The 22,413-nt window shown below is 39.3% G+C and overlaps 1 protein-coding gene across 1 annotated transcript in view; it reads left to right on the forward strand.

Moving 5' to 3' along the window:
• GRXCR1 (glutaredoxin and cysteine rich domain containing 1) overlaps window positions 1-22,413 on the forward strand; it is a 42,791-nt gene that overhangs the window by 16,455 nt on the left and 3,923 nt on the right. The window contains exon 3 of the mRNA XM_075499196.1: window positions 14,997-15,236. Within this exon, the coding sequence (XP_075355311.1) occupies window positions 14,997-15,236 (240 nt within the window). The remainder of the gene's footprint in view (window positions 1-14,996; window positions 15,237-22,413) is intronic.

Genomic DNA, 22,413 nt, shown 5'->3' on the forward strand with positions numbered 1-22,413 from the left:
TGTTTAAGACAAGTGTATTGTGGGTTTTCTTAATAATTCAGGGTGACATCATGGGAAGTGGTACATAAGTAAATAGGAGAATTACCACCAAAGTCTCAATAAGCAGCAGGACAAAACATTTGTGCTCAAGACAATTAAACATATTTGAAAAATCCTACTCATATTATTAAAAAGCAAGCTCCAAAGTACCTTAAAATGTGAACTGACAGTAAGAAAAATAACTATGCAAGAAAAATAACTAGTCATTTATTCAAGTATTTCACACATACAACCAAATATAGGCAGTCTAGATATGTTTAAAAGTCCTTTTTGGGCAAGTGACCAAACACTAAGTGCTAGTCAGAACTCTTTCAAGTTGACCTACATGCTCTTTTCGTTGATTTCCAGCCCTTCTTGTTTTGACTAGAACCAGGAAACAGAAAGGCCCAGAAAAAAAATGAGTGAAAAAATTGAACAATGTTTTTTAAATTTGAGAAAAGATTCCATTTTATTGAAGTCCAATTCTCATTTTACTCAGTCTGTTTCTCCCTGTTGCTAGTGCTAAAGAGATAGAGGTGAAATAAACACTGAACAAATATTGAATAATAATTATTTTCCATACTCCTACATGTAACTTTTATCACCAAGTAGTAACTCATAACTCATAGCAAGGAAATTAAACCGTGTAATCTAGGACAAAGCTTCTTCTAAGAATAGAGGCTTATTCTCAGATTTCCAGGGCTTGCACATTGTTTAGATTTGTGTAATTAATATTAACATTCTTTTCATGACCCATCTGTGATCCATTGCTTCAGTTCTCTGGTCTTCCACAGTATTTGCAGACGTAGCTTTAGGCCGGCAGATGCTATGCAGCTCAAACCATACATTTTTAATTTACGGATGGCAGCATTTCTTTAGGTGACATGCAGTAGACTTTTTTTTCCTCTCTTACATTAATGAGTTTCTGTTTGCAAAGTATTTTGGAGTAGTTACAGTGACCTACCAGTTTGCCTGTTCTATAATTTCATGTTGTCTGCTAGTAGGCACAGAAAATTGGTAGGAATGATAAATTGTGAATCTACCATTTTTAGTTTCACCTTTTGTTTGACTTCCCAATTTTCCAGATGTTTTAAAATGCCTATATCTTTCTCATGTCAAAGGCACATTGCGTAAACTATTATGCTGCTGTTCTGTGAGCAGAGTCTTCAGAAAACTGTCTCCAGGTAAACAGCTGCAAACAGCCAAAGTAGAAATTCAGCTCTTTTCCTTTCCTTTGTTGTTGATGTAACATAATCATAAACCCTCCCTGGGATAATTTAAAAGCTATGTCCCCTTAGTTTTGCATTGATCAGACATGCTGCTGGAGCCAAAATAAGTCTAATATGCAATGAAAGTTCAGGCCAAAATTTAGACCTAAATTAAAAGACCTCCAAATGGTCACGTGATTCCTGCAACAACATAATGTTGTACATTTCTCTAGACATCACAACTGTATTCAGGCCTGTCACAATACAAGCCATGCCTGCTGGAAATGATATTCGTCTGGCAGAAGTGGGAAGTTTCAGTTTGACCACTGATATGACACCATGCTTCATAGCTACCATGCTTTCTGTGGACTGGGTGTGAATTTTAGTGCAAATTATTTACACATAGTCAAATACCTCATTACTTTAGTAAATACTTTATATCTGATGATTTTTAAAGGAATTCAACTTAACATCAAGTGGTGCAGGAGGTGAGACAGAAAACTAATACTGAGTCGATACTGGGAGTAAATGGGTAAAACACAAGAGGTTATTGGTGAGGGAAGCGAAGGTCCTTCTCTTCTCTCAGATGATAAAGGTAGCTGAAGTGTCTTTGGAGAAACCTCTCTGAGTAAAGTTGATAGGATGAAATTATGTATCATCCTTGTCAAGTTATTCTGTAGAGGTATTTGAGAAGATGAAGCTAACCAAGAGCCACAAGAACTAGTGGAAACCAAGGTCATGGCAAATGAGACTGGCTGGGTTGTAGATACTGAGATAAAGTAACTAGTTTGCGGAAAATCTCAAGTGGTAGTTATGCAAAATCTGTGAATGGGAATATATGGGATAGGCTGGAGAGGAATAAAATAGGAACACTGATGTTATAGAAGGAATTCAGGCGATAAATACTTGTGGAGAAAAACTGAGTTTATCCATGGGATGCTGGAGAAAGTTTCTTGCTATGTGGATTCACAGAGACATCTTGGAGGGAAATGGAAGAGCTATGCTTGTCAGCATTTGGCATGTTGTCTGGGAGCCTGAAAAGCTGGTGTGATGGCTGTGGAGATGCTCTGCAATGATTTTAAGTACCCTGTATTTTCAGTGTTTGTTAAGATGATTAGGTAAATGTGTTCACTTGGATTCACAGAATTCCTCAACAAACCTACCAGAGAGGGAAGCGATGCTTTTAACTCATCACATTTCAGGCATAAACTGCAACCAATACAAAGCTTTGAAGGTTTTGGCTCAGTCTCTTCCTGGCTTAGCTTGTAGCACTAGTTTGCACCAGAAAGGCAGAGTTCATCTGAAATGGTGGCATTATACATGCTCCATGGCAATGCATGGCGATGATTGAAAGACAAGATATGTGTGACACTTTCAGCGAGTAAGGCATGTCCAGAAACCTGGAAATTGTGTTCACCACAAATGCTCCTAGATGTGATTTGGGGAGGTCTATTTGCTTAGTGGTGCGAGTCCTCTGGTGGGTTTCTGTCCCATTTTGGCTGATTCATCATATGCTCAGCCCTACTGAAACGTAATAGGAGGCACGAGCTACTTCTGAGCTGGCACCATGGAAATCTCTAGCTCCCAACCATTCTTGCAGCCTGCCTGCAGCACAGGCTTTTAATTTTGACCTTACATACATCTTATGAAAAGATAAGGGCTGCACTTAAATCAGTCCCTCAATAGCTTCCAGAAATGTCAAGTGTGGCAGTGAAGTACTCTGTCTTGAGAGAATAAAGCAGAAAGCGAGAGGCAGGAGAAGAAAGGCTTCCGCATGCTGGCAGTGTGGGAGGAAGTACAAATCCCTCCTGCAGGCCTGGGGAAAACTGAGTGTTAAAGTCCTGAGAGATTACTTTGACCGGGAAGAGAGATGAAGAGCAATCAGGCTTACTGGAGGGGAAGGGAAGCTGAGTCTGCAATCTGGTCAGTTCTCTGAAATAAAGGGAAAGAAAAAAGGACTAGGGAAACATGAGTGTTCAGTTATAGCTTGAATTCAGAAGGTTTGGCAAAGCCAGATGAATGGGAGGACATAGGTTGTTTTTTACACTGTACTGCAACAACACCTGTTGGTGACCAACATTAAGAATAGTCCTTTTGTTCATTCTCTTGAATACAACTTAAAAATACCTATATTTTAACCATATGTATGGTGAATTTTCTTCCTAACTTTGTTTTAGCCAGAAGGACAAACTCTAGCATAATTTTCCACCAGAACTTGAGTCCTGACCACAAGGGAATTCGAAGTTTTGCAAAATTTTTGCAGCTTTTGCCATTGAATTTTCCTGAATTTAGCTCCTCATCTGTATCTGACTGGCACAGCCTACTTAAGAAGTGGTATTAAAATTTAATAAGCATTTCTAATTAGGTTTTGTTTTATGCAGACAAAGACCCAAGAAGCAAATCAGACAGCTTATGTCTCCTGTAATGCTGTAACACAATTTTGCAGAAGTATAGGTTTCAATTTCCTGATCCAGCGATTACATCAAACAAAGTGAAATTGTTTATATCTTACCCAGATTGTTCAGCTGAAAGCCATTTATCAAACATAGCAGATAATCAAACATTAGTAAAACTAGCTTACAGCTCTCCTACTAACACTGCACCTGTAGAAAACAATTGTTTCCCTAGTTGGATGCCAGGTTACAGCACACTACAATCAGTCTTTCAACACAGAGTAGGCACAGAGGGGAAATATGGAATAATCCATTGCCAAAGAAAAATCCTTGTTAGGACAGGTGCTGGCTGAAGTTTTCATGATGTGTTCTGTATAGGTTGAGGTAAGTATTAAGCATGTTCATATTAAATATACTGTAAAACAGCTATGAAAAGTGAAAACTACTTATCAGAAACAGCAGCATTTCCCCACTGAAAAACTGAGTTTGTTTTGCTGGAAAGAAAAAGTCTTATAGGTTAGTGTTTTCCATTGTCTGAAAAGAGCCATCTTGCAAATACTGTGTTTATAAGTAAAGTAATCCCAGCACCTTTCTTCTTGTATAGGAAGTCTTGTTACTCTGAAATGAATTGATAAGGGAGGAGGAGGGTAATAGATGAATGTGCTGTTTGATGAGCAGCATCAGAGAAATTTTTAATTTTCTCTACTCTCCCCTTTCCGGATCAGTCCATTTCAGAGCTGACATTACAGTTATCGAACTAACAGATGAAAGAACAAGACTGGATTGTGCCACGGCCCTGCCACTGAAGGCTGAGAAGCAATCAAGCTCTCGGTGAAGATGAAGATCAATATCAGAACAAGCAAGTGTGCTTTCCATGTGGTTTGAGGCCACTTGGCTCACCCAACAGGAAAACACTGTATTTGGTAAAATGCATACACTGAGAAACTTTCATGGAACTTTATCCAGGTGAATCTTCACTGATGTGTGCTCAAGAAATCGTAGTCCAAGAGCTAGAAAATCACTCTATGAAATTTACTTCCAGTTGTCAACCTTCTTAGTGACAAATATTTTCCCTTTGCATGGTGTATTCTAGGAAATATTGCAGTTTCATTCACTTTATATAGTGAATGCCTTGTGAATGGCAGAGCATTCTCTCCATCACATTTACTTTTGCAGGGCTGAATCTTGGATTTCGGCTGGCTAAAACACTCTGAATGTATCTGTATCATTAGTCAAACTAATTGATATAAAATAATCATCCTCAGATAATGCTTTCTGTGGCTTATAATGATTGATGTACTCAAAGAAACTAAAACAACGGGACAACACCCAAATCCTGATTTTAATTGCTACTTAATCCAGGAAACATTTGGCTCTGGAGACATATTTTGTAGGTTAGATCATAATAAGGCTGAAAGATAGTATATCAGGTTTCAGCTATCTATTTTGGTGTAAGATCCCATAGCACACTTTGCAAATGCAGGGGAAAGTTATCAAGCGGCTTTCTGAAACTTGGTTAAAGTAAGGTTCCTGGCTGCTGCCTTAAAATGGCACTGGGAGTTTCCTGCTGTAAATGGCAAAAAACTGAATCTGTCTGCCCTAAAAAATAATTGTGTATTATTTTTGCATGGTGATTGTGCTGGTTGATGAAAATTTTCTGAAATCAGTTTCTCTAGCTAGTGCTGTTAAGAAAATTGCACTGTCCGGAATTATGTGTCAGATTTTTCTCATATGGATGGAGTCATAAAGATTTTCTTTGTACTGGTAGTGGAAGTTTCAAAGTTATTGGCTGTCCAAAGTCTATTCAGGCCAACTGTAAAAAGATTACCCATGGGACCATTTGTCTGGCTCTAATACTTTATTGCTATTTGCCTTGTGCTTCCCAACATTGTATTTTTCTTGGTTCCTTTATAAGGCTGATGAGAAGGGAGGAAGATGCTAGCAAATTGAATCACAGAGATCTCTGCAACAATGAAGGGTTTTTAAATAATGGAAAACAATGAAGTCAGTTAAATAGGAGATATCCACACTTTGGTTCTTACGACCACCATGAGATTATCTGAGAAAGATTTTTTAACTGCATTTTAAAGATAGTGTAACAGCGTTTTGTCAATTAACACTGTAATTATATTTCATTTATAAGCAACATTTTAGGCAGCTACATTAATAGATATATAAACAGTATTTGATGGGGAGTGTATCATTTAAAGGTTTTTCACAACACACCAGGGTTAAGTTTGAAGGCTTTGCATGGAAATTGAAAAAGAGAAACCGCATTTTGGCAATTTCTTGAATCTGTTGTTTCCAGGAAAATATTTTGGCCATTATTACAACTTGCTGTAATAATTTCTTCTCTTACTCTCCATGAACAGATGCAATTGGCTGCTCCAAAAAAGGGATATGAGAGATAATACTTTGCTGAGATGTGGTTTGATCCTCTAAATGCTTACATTTTATCAGCTATAAAATACATTACTGTGCTGACTATGCAGCATGAGATACTTCAAGGGTCAGAAATACCCTACCATTTCTTTTAAGTCGCTATATTTCTTTTGGAAAGAAAAAGAAAGATGAGATCTACTAATCTGATGACTGTAAGGTATAGGTATAAGGTATAGAGTGTACAGAAACACTCAACTAGTGTAAACAACTCAGCTATTACCTGTCTTAATTTATGTCCCATATACCAGACTACCTAAAAGTAGCTTCAGCGATGTTACAGGACAGTATAGATACAACTTGTCTGGCTTCAGGTCTCTTCTGCTGAATACAGGAATAGTTCAAAAACTGCCTGATGTGAGAGGAGATTGTTGGACACTCCTTTTTCAAACAACTTCTAGAGCCTCATATAAACTGCTGAGGACAAAACTATTTTCAGTAGCTCTTGTTTCTTCCCCTTCAGTCTTTGTGGGCAGTGTCCTTGCACAACAAAGGAATGCTTCTCCTTTCTTATAAACCTGTGTAACAGTGCCGAGGGTCTTCCCAGAGACTCTCTCTCTTTTCCTCTGGGAAGAATTTCTTGGAGATGTTGAATTGGTAATTATGAAGAGAGAGAAATAAGGAGCGAGCAAGCAAAAGAGAGAAACAAGCGTTGTATCACAGTATTGTTTCTTCCTGGGAGAATTGCAGACTAGGTTAGAATTACAGGATTATCTTTTGCTTCTGATTTTCAGAGGTTTCATTTATTCCTATCATATGGAGAATGGCATAAATAAACTAATAAGAAAATACTGGTAGACCTTCTGACGCTTGATAAATAAAATCCAATTAGGCATGGATAGATAAGGATCTTCTTTTGACTAACTTGAGCACCGTAATAAATATTGCCCTGGCTGACTTCCACAGCATCACTGTGCCTCGCTGAAGAGGAGCCACTTTCTTCCTCAGAGTCAGTGCTACGCCTGTAGCCGGCACTTTCACTTTAGAAAGTCTACACAAGCAGAGGCATTGGCGTCTAGCAGAGACCACGAACCCTAGGGAGGTAACCTGTTCTCTTATCTGAGCTCAGGTCACCTGAGAGCAGGCTGTAGCCTGGTTGTATGGGTGTGTGCTGGATGAACGGTAATAAGGACATGGGGAGGGGAGCTCAGCTGTAGTCTTTGTACCTTCTGAACCTGCTGATAGCTGAGGCATTACAAAGAGCAGGGAGAGGCAGGGTCATGCCCTGCACTCCTTTGCTGTGGTATTGTAAGTATTTTTTCTGCTTTGAAATGAAAACACTTTGACATCTCCTGAACAGTGGTCTGTTCCAGAAGTTATGTGGGAAAGCCTGCAGTGGCAGGAAAAAAGGTATGCTGTTATATTGTATTATTTGAGGAACAGAAAGGGTCACAACACACATATACATGGTGTTAGAGGATGGAAAGCCCTCCTTTTGGTTTTTTTAGTATTTAATCAAGTGATTTTAAGATGACAGGAACAGTATAAATATCACATGCCATATTATTATTACTTTTGTTATTTTCACTGACATCCCCAGAATTGATATACGGCCTGAAAAGTACAAATGAATTACAGACATATATAAATATACTATACCAATGTCTTAGTCTATAGGATCTATTTCATGCTGCAGCTGTTGAACAATTTTGAGGATGCCAACCTTAAGGCGGTAAAACTGTGCTGTTTTACAGTCAGCAGTATGTGGCGAGTGTGTAGATAAGAGAGACGACAGTCACCCAGGAGTTAGAAGATCGAAGAATTCAGGTTCTTGCTGGATCACAGCCCTTCTCTATAACTGTGACCAGCTCCTCAGAGCTGAAACTGAAACGGGAAAAAATAAGAAGTTTCATGCCCTGTGTTGGGACACTCAGTCAGGCAGAGGAACCTGCGTTCCTATAAAACTTTTGGAAATAAGCGTATTCCTAGGGCTGTTGTTTGTGGGGGAGGCGAGTGCCAGAATACAGGCAGATAAAAGGCACACGAGTATTTGTGCTGTTTTAAAAGCTGAGAGAAACAGTGACCTGACCACTTTCTCGTGGAAAATAAAACTAGTATCTGTATTTGGGAGTGTCCCAGACTCTCTGCCTACCTTGTTTAGGAGTGCAGCTCTTGATGCCCTCATTTGTAAATTGGTATCGATAGACCTTCCCATCTTGCTGATGGTTATGAGGATGATAACTGGTGATTATCATTTCACTGTCCCAACGACACAGGGTCACAGATTCCAAGTCCTACAGTTATGGTTCCTGTAATTACCAAAACTCAGTAAGAAAAAGTGTAGTGTTTTTGAAGCGATGTATTTAAGAGAAGGTCAGTACATGTTTTGACTTGAGTATATGACTTGCACTGTTGCAGAAATTTAGTCTTTATTCTACTGAGGTCTATTAAAATGCACAGTTTTCCAAATTTAATAAAGTTCAAGTTCTGAATTTTCCCAAATATTGATATAGTGCCAGCTCCCTGAAGACAATGCAAACAGGACTACAGCCTTAATGTAATAAAGCACTTAAGAGAATGCTTAAATTTAAATTTAAGTGCTCACTGTGCTTTGCTGTGTGAGAGCCCATGAAGGGCTGGAACGGCCAACAGTGAAGTGGAAGGGAATGTGATTTCATACCGAGAGCACACACTGCGGCTGGGGACTGCTTGCAATTCCTCCTGTATGCGTAAATAGATCTTACCTGCCAAAGAAAAACATTTTACTTTGGTCTATGAGGTCTGTTTCTTGGAAGAAGTCTTCTGGCCAGTGAATCAATTCTTCCTGAAAAATGCGATTAAACCTTTATTTTTGAACCAAGCAACCAACGATGACAGGCAGAAGGGACTGGTTCACAACTCCATTAGCATTGTGCTATGTTGTTGTGATGGCAAATATTGTAGTTTTCACTAGAACATAGACCTTCAATCTCCAGCCGTCTCATTCAAAGAATGTTGCACATTTTAATCTAAACAGTGACATGATGAAAAGTATGCTTTTCATTAAATGCTACACATTTTGGAAAACTTGTATGTTCTGATGAAGTGTCATGTAGAAAAAAATTGAAACATTTTGGTGATAGCTTTTTACTTTAAAATAATCTTTCAGAAAGTATTCATTACTTTTAGTATACATTTTGAAAGCCTTTTAAAACTCAAAAGCTAGTAAAAGCTTTTCAATCTTGCAGAAATGAAATGTTTAAATTGATTTTTTTTTCCTACAGAACTTCAACAAGAAAATTGTAGATGTTTTCTTCCCTTCTGTTTCTGAGTAGAAAATAAAAACAAAAAGTCCAAAACACATTGTGGTCAGAAAATTAGTGTTAGACCATAATTGTTCTTGCCACTCAGTTATTGATACTAATTCAAGCTATAAGCTATGCAATACCGATTATGAAGTGAGCAGCCTAATTTAAAGCTTCTAGATATGCAAGCATACATAAAAATATATATGTATGCACATGTATGCATACATATATATATATGTATATATACTCATTTACTCTTGCTCAACATTTTCTTTCGATCATGAATGCTGCATTTACTCGCTGAAGCATCTCTGGTGCAGGGTTTGTAATGTGCTCTAGATTCCTGCCTCAGCTGACTTAGTGGGCAGCAGATCCTTCTGCCAGTCTGACAAGCAGATACTTCTGCCAGTCTGACAGTATCTAATTACAAAGCCAAGGGGTGCATATTTCAGTAGGACACTCTGAGACGTTGAAAGATGATATTCTGAGACAGAGAAGGGCATATCACCATTGATTTAGGTCACAGAAGCAATTCACTACCGCACGAATAACAGTAGTTGAATGTTATATCCAAACATAGTAAAAACCTTAAAAAATCTCATATGTGATAAAGGGTGGCATTAACATTTCAGCTTTTGCCAAAGTACTATACCAGCCCATTAATCTTAGGAGAAAAATATTCTGCTTTTGCTAGCATACAGTTGTTCATATAATGCATATAATGCAAAGCATAGAGTGGGATGGTGGGGTTTTTTTTACATTTGTTACTTTGTACTTCAAAAGAACCAAATGTAAATTTGTGGGTGATGCAACCATTGAAATAAATTATATATGGATATGAATGTAAATAGCTATTCTTTTCACACCAATGAGGTTAAAACACATTTTTATCCCTTCTATCCAGAGAGAGGATTAAAAAAAATAAATCTCATGGATCTCTCTCTCTTTTGTAGTGTTGCTGTCATAGTTTTCATCTGCAACCAAATAAAAATGAGGTTAACACCATGAACATTCCTGCTGGGCTTATCTGTTTACTTGCTTGCCTACATGGTCATGTACAAAGGTTTTCAAAAAGAAGATGTTACCACTGTTTTAGGAACGATTGCTTTATGCCCAAAGGTCCACCAGTGGTCCTTACACCACAAGTAGAAATGCATTGGCTTGGACCACTTCCTCTGACCTGAATTTGGCCAGCTATTAGCTGTGCTGCAAAAAAATCCATATTATGAGTTTTGTTCCAAAGATAAAGAGCCACTCAAAGTCAGCAAGGCAGACATGAAAACATCATAAAAGGTATTAAAGAAAATCTATAGCCTTAGGAAAGCAGTTCATGACGAATATGCTGAACAAATAATCTAGTAGTATTATTCAATAATTCATTTTATAAATTCCGCTCACAAATATGAGTGTGAGTGATATCTGCTCAGAATGGGGGGACTGGTCAGGGCCAGGGTAGCTCTGGGACCAGTAGAGAAACACAGACACTTTTTGCTCCTACTTCAGTTGTGACTGGATCCAGAAGCCAAGGATAAGATACAGTGGGGAAGGTCTGAACCCAGAGGTGTCCGTGGGAGTTTTATGGCGTACATATTTAACTGGCTTTCAGAAGCACCATGGAAACACCTGACTGTCATACAATATTTTCAGAGCTACTGAGAAGTCTGTTATTATTGTCATGGCAGCTGTTATACAGAAAAGGTAAATTCTCAAACACATATTTTAGGAGTATGATTCCCAAATATTTCAGCTCCAGTAATACGCAAAGTTTTTTAAAAAAATACCCCAAAATATTGAAACAACTTGGAGATTCACATATTCTGTAATATATTTGTTGTTGTACACTTACAGTAGCTACCAGGATTTCTTTTAAAAATGGTTCAGGATGTCATATTTCAGTGACCTTCTCTCTGTTTTATCATTTGCTTTGTTTTGTTTCACTGCCTGTCTCTTTTTTGTCATATTTTTCATGGTTTTGTTTCTACATTTAGTTTGTACTACTCTTCCTTTGTCAGTATCCTGACATTTTGGTTTTTGGTTTATTATCTATTTGTGGTTATTTCCGTCTTTTCAGTGCTTTTTCAGTACCTTGCATCCCTCCGTGTTGTTGCTCATCTGCTTGCTCTATTAAGCCTTCTCTTTTTCATCAGCAATTTCTTCCTCTCTTCTGTCGTCTCTCTTGATGCTAAGCTAATGTATTTAGCCTCATGGGATGACATCCCTCATGCTGTTTGCAGAAGACTTGCTCAGTTAGTGATTGCGTTTAGTTGCAACCATGTCAGATGGATGCTGGTGGGATGGCAGAGGGATAGGTTTCCCCTAGTTGTACACCAAAGTGTTACTAACTCCTCATTTGCAAAAGCCCTGATCCACCTGGTGGACTGAGTCAGGTGCAAAATCAGAAAGATCTTTTGGTTTTCGCATGTTCAACCACAAACAGGATTGACATGGTGCAACAGTTGCTTTTTCTCTCTAGATTGAGAAAAAAAGGGCAGCTGTTCCTGAATCACTGGGAGTGGCGTCTGTGCCATGAAGTGATGCAGGTCATGCTGCTGCTGGTGCTGCCTACTTGAAGCTCCCAAGCAAAATGCGAGCTCTTCAGGCTGATGCAGTAAAACAGATACTGGCTTTGGACCCTTTGGGAGACGATAGCACTGTGCTGTTAAACTAAAACCTGTAAATGATGTACAGGATCATTACTAAAGCAACTTTATTTCCCTCTGAAACCTTAAATCCCTTCCTTGGCAGTCTTTCTATGTGGACACCTTCTTCGAAACACACTCTTGGCCCATGTGCATGGGGTTTTCTGAATCTGAAACAAAAGTTGCCACCTCAGACCAAATGATTTCCATAAGCTTCAGGTTTCAATGAGAATCCCACTTACAGGAAGTGCAAGAAAGTGGTCAATGTACGTTGCTCCAGACCTTTTTGTTTGTTCATCTGTCCAACTTCCAGAGCCCAAGTAAAGTTTTGTCATGCCCATTAACCAGAGAATTACTTTCTCTAACTTCAGCTAAAATTTTATGTGCATTTGTGAGTTATACAAGATGATTCTAATTTGAAGTTTGTTACACAAAATTGTAAAAGTTCATTTTCTAAAATGACTTTCTATTCATTTGTTTACATTGCTTGTCATTTATTATGCTTCTGCCACAGTTCCAACCTAGGAAGGAAAAGCACAGTGTTAAAAAAATTTTCTGCTGATTTACTTCAAGAGCGTATTCTAGTCACTAAATATTACAGGCTGTAGCCATTGAATTGGGTAGCAAAATAGGAATTAGCATAGATTCTCATTAAGAAAAACCCTGTAAATCTAACTGTCTTGAGTCCTATTTTTAATTACCGGTGTAGTTCAAGACAGGTGACAGGAAGCATTTTCCCTGGTATGATAAAGTCCTGCCAAGGACAAGATCAGTGCGTTTGTAGCACAGAAAACAAGGTGTTTACTAAAATTTCCCTAAAGAATTATTCAGTCAATGCCCTTGATACTTCTTTGCAGGGCAAACAAGGGTATTTCTTCATTGCCACATTAGGAAAAAATAAAGGAATAAACATAAAAGTGACTCTGCGTACACACCCTCCACTTGATATCTTTCCAGATCACTTTACAACTTTCCATTTTTCCATGTCTTCAGCTGCTTATTTGTATGCTGTAGTGACACCACAGTCCTGATGCTTTGCTAGATAATGACTGTACCTATGCTGCCAGCCTCTGGTGTCTGGGAACAAACAGCATTAGAGATTAGCGCTATGAAGGAACAAGAATTTCCATCCTGTTGAAGAGTTTTCCACTTCAAAACGTATTTTCACTCCAAAGAGGAGAAAACAATGAGTATGTGAAATTATCTTTTGAAGGAATATTTTAAGAACTCCTTTTGGTTACTTCTGAAAAGGATGAACTCCTCTTCCTTCCAGCAACCCATGCATGGTTACTAAAATATTTGGCAGCGTTTATGTAGAGTACTTGTCTTTTAATTAGAGGACGAGCTAATCCTCACAGCTGGAATGTGTGAACAATATGCTGGAGAAGAGTCAACGCTGCAGTAGCGGTATAACAGATTTCCAACCTAGCAAACAGGTTGGAGAAAAGTAGCCCACTTTTCATAACATTTGTTCCTCAAATTGAATTTCTGACATCCATTCAAAGATAAATAAATACTGACCTATCACAACATGCTTCCTTCCTGGAATGGGAGACAGAAAAACGATAAATTACATATGTTTGCAATTGCAATTACATTTCCAGTGATCTAGAAGTGAACCGTAAAACCCAAGTGTTTTTCCTGAGAACTCTTCACCATATGTTGAACCTTGTAAACACCTTTCTAACCAGAATATGCTTTTTGCAATGCCTTTTTTTTTTGCATTTAGATAGTAAGATAAATCATGACTTCGTTATTTGGCAAAATCTGGAATGGTATCTACCCAATTTTACAACTTTGTCTTTACAGTTATTACATGATATAGTTCAATAGTTATCTATTCACCCATCAAGGTTCATTTTCCATAGATTGCCACAGTGCGTTACAGGTATCTTTGCTTATTATTTTCTAACTTGTGGTTTTACTCCTGGAATATTGCTGAAATAATTAAATATCATTTGCTGAATATAATGGATAATTTGAAAAGCTTGGAAATGCCTTACTACCTTTTAAAAAAGCTAGGATTTTAGCTATTTATCTGAACATAACATCTTTGTTTAGAGCAATGGTTCTCAGGCTTTTTGAAAATGTATCACTCTCTCTTGGACAAAGTAATCCCTGGAGTATTTCCTCTCCCTAATAGTTTTAACCCCAGAAAGGAAAGATGCAGCATAAACTTTTACATATGAAGAAGTAGGGTAAAAAGTCAAATCTGAATTGTAGTATGAAACTTATTACAGCCAAGGGAACTGCCTCCCCTCACTGCAGTGGGCTTTGAATCGGCACTGAATACACAAATAATGTAATTTTTTATTGTTGGTTGGATGTTAAAGTAATTTGACATCAATCCTCACTAAAATTTATAGATACATCTGTCCCCTCTGCAGTCATAATCTAGTTCAGCGTGGAGGGACCTGAAGTATTCCAAGTTAGCAATGGCTCATGGACATGATGGAGTTTAGTTTAGGCTCTCGTCCTTGCTTAAAGGAGGGTGTCAACAACACTTGAGCTAGCAAGTTTAGACTTAGTCTGGGTACTACCAGACCCTTTATGCAAACAAACACAAGCCACTGTTATAATAGAATCAGACATCTCTAAAAACAGCGGGGTCTGGGGAGTCCTACATTCATGTTACTATTGCAGCTTTGAAGAATTTGTGCTTTAATAGATGAGAGGGGATTAGCCCACAGCACTGTATGTTACTGCTTGGGGAAGGACGAGTTGCTCTGTGTACAGGACAACAGCAAAAGGGTGATGATTTATTCACATTGGAAGTCCACCAGCATCTAAAATATAACTGTTTCTTGAAAATGTTGGGCTTGATTAACCATCTCCAAAGCTTTCAAAAAAAAGTGAAGTTGCACCTTAGATAAACAGCTTAAATTGCCTTAACTTGGTGATTGCAAGAACTTAACTCCTCCCCTTTCACCTTTACATTTGAAAAAAGTGGAATGTTGGACTGTGTTTTCAAGATGCAATTTTTTGCTTAAATAGTATTTTTAATAAAATTTGTCAATACTTGGAAGCTATTAACAGCTTATTTAATGTAATGGGAACTATTTTTTTTTCCAGGTATCAACAGTGCTAGAGTTTGGCCGCATAGTAATTTATACTACCAGCCTTCGTGTGGTGAGAACCACTTTTGAAAGATGCGAACTGGTTAGAAAGATCTTTCAAAATCACAGAGTTAAATTTGAAGAAAAAAACATTGCTCTGAACAGCGATTATGGAAAAGAATTAGATGAAAGATGCAGGAGGGTCTGTGAAGTTCCCTCACTCCCTGTTGTGTTTATCGATGGCCATTATCTTGGGGTAAGTAAAGCATGAGCCTATGTTTTATTCTGCAGTTTGGAACAACAGGTGAAAATCTTGATGAATGAGAAGCAGGGTTTTTAGAAAATTGCTCTCAATGCTGGAATGATGGGAACAATCAAAGCCAGAGATCCCTTTGTGGTATGTGCTGCACAGATCCACACTGATAGGTTTGATCTGAAGATGCAAAAGATAACCAGGGAGAGGCTATCGAGAGGGGAATAAGGTGCAGTAATACAATCTAAGCTATCCCATGTTTCTTAAAAAATAGCTTAGCTTTGTAGTTGAAACCATGAAAATCCAGAGAAATGGATTTTTTTTTTCCTCATGGGAACATGTATGTATGATTGACCCAGGAAGATGAACACACCTAGCATAAACCTGTCATTTAGTAATATATGTGTTGAATATGAAACCAACAGCTTGGGGTGTCAAACCTTAAACATGCATTGAATTTTATATGAGGTATCAGGCATCTGTAATCAACTGAACATTGTTTGAGGTACAGAATTGGTTGATACTCAATTTTAGAAAAGTCTAGCAGTAAAAAAGAGAGAAAAACAGCCCAACTCTGCCCTGTTGCAAGACATAAATTCCAAATGGAAAACTAGAATCCAAATTTGTACTCTGGTACTCTGGGTCTAAAAGCCTCTTGGTATTTGAAATCACCTTTTCTTTAAGGCCAGCCTGTACTTTCAAAATGTATTTCTCAGAAACTGAAAAAATCAGAGTTTAAAAGAAAAAGATTCTGGAAAGTGGCACAAAAAAACCAGCTTGAGAGCTCAGAGAAGGTATTTGTCTTGAGCAGTAAAGAACTAGCAATTAGCACCAACAGTGAGACTGTGATTTGTGAAGGTAAACTACATTTACACACAGCGGGGTTATTGTGTTTGTATTGCTTAACACTTTAATTTTCACAAAAGATTTAAGTAATGAAATGAAATGTAATAAAAAATCAGGCATAATTGATATTGGGGCTATATAAACACTCAAATACCCTTTCTCCCCTTTCTCCCTGTCCCCTTCCTAGCTCTCGGTGTGCTCTGCTCGAGGTGGGCTTCCCTGAGCACTCTAACAAATGCATTTGCTGGCACAGGGCTCGCCAGACCACTGCAGCAACTGCAAAATCACCTAAGTACAGAATATTAGCAGACAGTGATTTTTACTTCCTAGTAGAGGATGCTTTTATCAAAAACCTGAGTTGGAGAGTTCTCCAGCCAGCCAGGAACAGAAGTGCTTCATTCAAAAGTCCCTTAAAATTTAACAGGATTCAGACTAAGATTCGCTCACCTAATTATCACATTAAAAATAAAACCAGTAAGTTATGACCGAGTCCAAGAAAATCTCAGTCCGTGTGTGATTAATTTGTCAAAAGAATTCAGTTAAAATACTGAAATGGATTGAATAAATTATTTGCTCAGCTTTAGGTGAAGCCTAGGTGAAGTCATTTTGGTATGATGGATGGCCCATGAATTCACTGCTGCTTTTTTTTTTTTTTACAAGATCATAGGAAACTTGTCTTTTAACAGAGGAGCAAGTGTAACATGCAATACAGTCTCATTAAAACTATTTAAGTATTGTATGAGATATTTTGGAGAGTTATGGAAAGGAAGGCAAGTGAATTAGGAAGCTAGGTGTCTGTGGGAGAGATAAATCTAGCTGTCCAGCTACCTGCTGACAGGCACTCAGCAGGTTTTACCTCCTGTAGGTAAAAAAATGAAGAAAGTTCTGGTCTACAGACATTTATTACAGCACGGCAACTCCACTGACATTGTTTAACACATGGGGAAAAAAAAAGTATTGATCTGCCAAAAACCAGAACAAAATCAGACCTGGGGGGCATTTTCTTTCTTCTTTTTCTTTTTTTGATTAAATTGGTGAGGCATACTGTGGTTAAATGGAGCAGACTTTAGCTCCAGGAGAGGATTAAAGTTATTCCACATAACAGCCATATTATTTGTGAAGAATCTGCTTTGCGGGCAGGGAGCAGTCCAGGAGACGCCTGCTCTGCTGACGGGGAGCGTCAGGGCCAGCCAGGATGGTGGCAGCCCTTTGCTCTGCCCATGCTCTGGCCATTTGCCTGTGCTCACAGCCGAGGTTTCTGCCCTCCATGCCCACCGCTAATTATGACCGTACTAGGGAGCACTGCTGCTTTGGATCTGTTGTTACAGCATCACTCCCTAATGTGCTTTAGCTGAGGTGCACCAGGATGGGAAGACCAAGTTCGGTGTGAGCAGAGCTAGCTCCGGCAGCCCACTGCGGCTGCCAACGGGAGCACCGCGGCTGGCAGGGCGATGGGAAGGGACAGCCCCAGGGTCAACGCGTCACTCGCGCTGGCAAGGAACCTGGGTCCACACACTCTGTTTGGTAAATGTGGCAAACCCTCATTATTTTGTTGCAGCTTTTATTTCTTTGTCTTAATATGGCTTCATAAGAGAGGTTGGCATTCATTCATTCAGGAAGAGAAATAAGGGGGGGGACACGACACTTTGCGTATCGAGAAGGTCTGGCAACGAAGTAAGTGCCCCCCAGCGATGGCGATGCCTGGTGGATGTGGCACCTTAAGAAGGCAATGCATCAGGGACTCCAAAGGCAGTAAGTTGGCTGGAACCTGTGCTGGGCTTGTGTTTCATTAAAATGTGATTGAGAACTAATTACAGAATTTGGTCTCGTTGGTAACAGTGGACATTTCTATAATGCCTTTTATGATAATTATCTTCTGATATGCAAATACAACACAGAAATCCAGAAGCCTGGTGTGTCAGCAAATTAATTATGCAATATTTTTTCTCTCTCTCTTTTTAAAAAATTTTGAATATTTATTTCCTGGCAAATCCCTTCCTGAAGGAGATTGCATGTAGCAATACAAAGGAGAATCTATATTGAGCCAGGCACCTTTCAATGAGTCATAAGGAGAAAAAAAACAACCCCTAATTAAAATATGAACAGTTTTGAAAGGGGACAAGATTATTTTTAATGAGATAAATGTAACAAAAGCAGCAGAACACAACATATGTGCACCTAATAGAGTATACGGTATCCAAGCTGTTTAGAAGCAGGGACAAGGTTGTTACAGCACTGCAGGCTTGTGGATAAATCTTCACAGCGCTGTGGAATTTATCATTGCCTGCACAGGGGGAACAAAACAAACCAGTGACTTGGGCAGAAGCAATACTAAAATCATATTTAGACCCTGTCAAGCAATGTCCTGTGTGCTGCAGTACAGCAGGTTTTTTAATCTTCTCATTTTTTCAGGACTGAATCATTGTATTTCTTGACACGCACTGCCTAAATATCAGTCTGTCAGGAAATTGCAGGTTCTTTCTGCAGCATGCTCTTTACCAGCTGATCTAATCCCTCCTTTTCACCTGAGGCTGTCTCCATCTGAAATGGAATTATGCCATCTGCTGGGACACCAAAGCAGAATAAAAAATGACTTAAAAAAAACAGAAAACAACACAGAAAAAAAAAAAAAATGGAGCATTAATTTTTTCTTTTACAAAGGCACCCAGGACTGTTAGAGGGTTATGTTATATAAAGACCCACTCTGCTGGAAAAGGGATGCACATAAAAAAAGGCAAATAGAGTCATCTTTAGTAAACATGTTAGCTCATTGCGTAATAGTTTTAAAAGCCATTTATTTTATTTTTCACTTTACATATGTGACAATTCACTATTCACCTGCCATATAAACCAACTTGAATCTTTTTCAAATACGTGAATTTAATATCTTTTTTTCCTGAAGAAACTGTTTCTTATTTAGTTTTCCCAGCTGTAATGAATCCACAAAGGCATGAGATTTACAGTAAAATTATTTTGACTCATTGATTATGATTATTTCCTAAGACTAATGAGGCTACTTTTGTAATTGACTTTTATAAGATATGTGTGTAACATATTTTTTGTGATGCAAGTAGTAGCAGTTCCCTTTTTGCTGCTTTGCAGTGGCCGTATATGATTAGTAACTCTCAATTGCCTCCCTGTTTTGTTAAACACATTCTCCTGGCATTCGCTTGATGGGGTGGATATGAATGGCTCTGTGGCAGTAAAACTGGGAGGTAATCATGGCATCGAGTCACCTAGCATTTTCCTACTTGCTTCGTCCATTTTGCAGTTTAACATTTCAGGAACTGCAGGGTTTAACTAGTCTGATAGCTCTTTGCATATCAATCTTTCAGTTCTTTGCATATCAAATCCAACATTTCTGGTGCTGGTACTATAACACAGTGGCATTTTCTCAGTTTATGGGCAGATTTCCAGGCATTTAATCGTACTCCACTGATGCCAAGGGGCACCTCATTGTGAGAGGTGTAGTGTTGTAGGCTGAAAAGTGTATGAGCTTTGGGCAAAGACGTATATACAGTCTGTCTCCTCGCTAAACCACAGTGAAAAAACATGGCAGGTCCAGTAAGGGTAAGGCGTGTGATTGCATTCTGCTGCCTTAGCAAGAGGCCTCTGCAGTAAACTTAGCAAAAGTTTGTTTTTAAGGAGCTACGGGAGGCAACTTATCTGCACAGCAAATGTGTCCACAGGAGGGATGTTGCAGTGCCGTGCTAATTTTTCTCTGTATATAAGGAAGCGTGTGGAAGAGAGGCTGCTTCCCAAAATCAGCAGGTATTCCAGTACAGCCAGATGCAGAGCCATACACCCATGTGTATTCCTTGATGAAGAATTACATCGTGAAAATGGTAATGGGCTATACCCACAATAGGTGAGCAACAGACTGGTTTAGTGACAGGACAGAGCTGGGGCAGTAGGAGATTTAATGGACCTTGGATTTATCCTAGTTCTGCAATTACTGGGACTGTACCTAAAATATGATGCTAATTTCTGGACATTCTCAAGAGAAAATTGGGAAAATGTTCTGAAGACTAAAAATGGTCTTGAAAACCTGTTGAGTGACTTAGCCAAGTCTGTGGCATTTCCTTGCTAAAAGAAGAGCAAAGACCTGACCGCAGCCCCTGGGCTCCTCCACCACCGCAGAGAGCTACTGAAGTTAGTAGATAAAGGATTCACAGGCTGGTGCTTTGAAATTTAACTGGTTAACAAAACTGAAACCTCCCTTCTCCCTGCTGCTTCTCTAAACTTTATGGCCCCTGTCCCTCGTGCTCCTTATGTAAGTCTTAGGAGGGACAGTCTCTTTAATGTTTCGCATCCCTTGGTGGGTAATTGTGGACTGAGTACAGTCCAGGAAGAAAAAGAAAAGCATTACTTTCTGGTCAGAAAGCAGCTATTAGACTTACTTAACAGCTGCTTTAATTACTCTATTAATTACAGACTCTGTGTGTTACGATTCACAGATCCAAAGGGAAGGTTAACATCTGCAAAGTAGCTTTTATTCACATTTCACTTGAGGCAGCCGTTAATCAGAAAAGACATGCCGAAACACTTAAAAACTTTGATAGCCGTTCGGACGTTTGGTTTTTAATTTTAAAACCATAGTAACGAGGCTTTCCACTTTGAAAGTAACGCAGCTGGCCGACTGAATGTCATCTGAAATATAAATCCTTTAAAATATGAATCTATAATGGGAAACCTGTCAGACTTTTAATTATACCGCTGCAAAAGCCAGTGAACGTTACCATACAGCATCACTGGAACCCGGAGCAGAAGTCACAGGAATGCTTCTGCCAACTGTTGTCGCAGAGAAGAGATCCTTCCCTAAACGAGAGCAAATCGGGGCTTGTCTGGCTTAGGGAATTTGCAGTGCTGCAATTACATCAATAAAGCTGCAAATCCTTAATGTCTCCTCATCCGATGGCAGCGCAAGCTTTGTCTTAAGCCGCTGTAGGGTATTCGGGCCCTGAGCTAATACTCCGTGGGCCGCCTTGGCAAACCCTCGCTTTGCTGTGCCAATCACTCCTGTTGCCCGTTCTCTGTGAAAGCAGAGAAAGATTAGAGGGCAAGCGTGAAAGGGGCCGACAGACTGCTAAAAGCTGCTCTGCTGGGGACAGAGAGCCCTAATGCCTGCGTCGAAGCTAGTGTACTCTGTGCCCGTGATCTATAACAGATTTCAATAGAAGAGTCAGCACAAGTAAGGCTAGCTGATCTGAGTCTCCTGTCATCTGCTGTGACTAATTAACCACAACTAATTACTTTGTAGATACTTCTTTTAAAAAAAAAAATCGCTTTGAAAGTGTAGCACTGTAAGAGTAACGTTCACTGCAAGTGTGACACTCACATCCACTAAAATATTAATATTTTGCTTTTTAACTGAAATGAAAGTCATCAAACACAGAGTCAAAAGTGCTGCTTTTTTGTACAGAGCCAGAGCAAAAACACTTTGCACAGGGAAACTAACCTTCATAGGGTGACATACAAAATCCTTTGCAACGTTTCAGTGGCCCTTAGTTGGCTTTTGGGCTACAACACTTGTAACCTCTGCAGTCCCCGGTGAGGCACTATGAATGGTTGGACACTAGCACGTACGTTACCAGTCCATATGTGTTCCCTGTGCTCCCCAGCAGCCTTTCCTGTACCTCCCAGTAGGAGGGAGAGTGGTGCTGGTGGGGAGCTGGGGCTGAGGGCCCTGCGGCTGACCATGGGCAGCTCAAAGTAATGGCCGGTCTGAGCCGTGGGCCAGCATCCCACCACAGCTCAGCCCTGGGCCAGCACCCCACCGCACCTCCTAGCTCACGCTGGAAGGAAACCCAAAGGTGAAATTTAACGCTGGGCACGCAAACAGGGGCATCGCGATGGCATGAACCTGCCACCCGGTGTAGATGTGGCCAATTGCCCTTCGCAGCAAGTAAGGGCTGTGCAGTTACCTCCGTCTGTGCCTCAGTTTCCTCACCTTTTGTCCGTTTCTTGTGACCCACTGATTAAAAGTGGCTGTAAGCATTTGGTAATATTTAGTATTCAGTGAATTTGGTTATATAAGTGAAGTGTAAGCATTCAGATCTGGCCCTCTAATTAGAAGAGAAGGGGAAAAAAAGTTTTACATCATCTTTGACACTTTCATTTTGTCTGCAATAATCTCTTAGCATTTACTTTCAGAAGAAAAAAGGAAAAACACTTCAGTACTACCTCGGTTCAGATCACAGAATCCCTCAGAGGCCTAATGTACTCAGACTAAATTATTATTATTCATTGTTGTGTCTGACTTTAATGTTGTTACAGTATTTTCATTACCCTTTTTCTCCTTGTGTTATACATTAGGCATATTATGTCTTAATTC

The sequence above is a fragment of the Mycteria americana genome, chromosome 4 (assembly GCF_035582795.1).
Source record: "Mycteria americana isolate JAX WOST 10 ecotype Jacksonville Zoo and Gardens chromosome 4, USCA_MyAme_1.0, whole genome shotgun sequence".
Classification (NCBI taxonomy): domain Eukaryota; kingdom Metazoa; phylum Chordata; class Aves; order Ciconiiformes; family Ciconiidae; genus Mycteria; species Mycteria americana.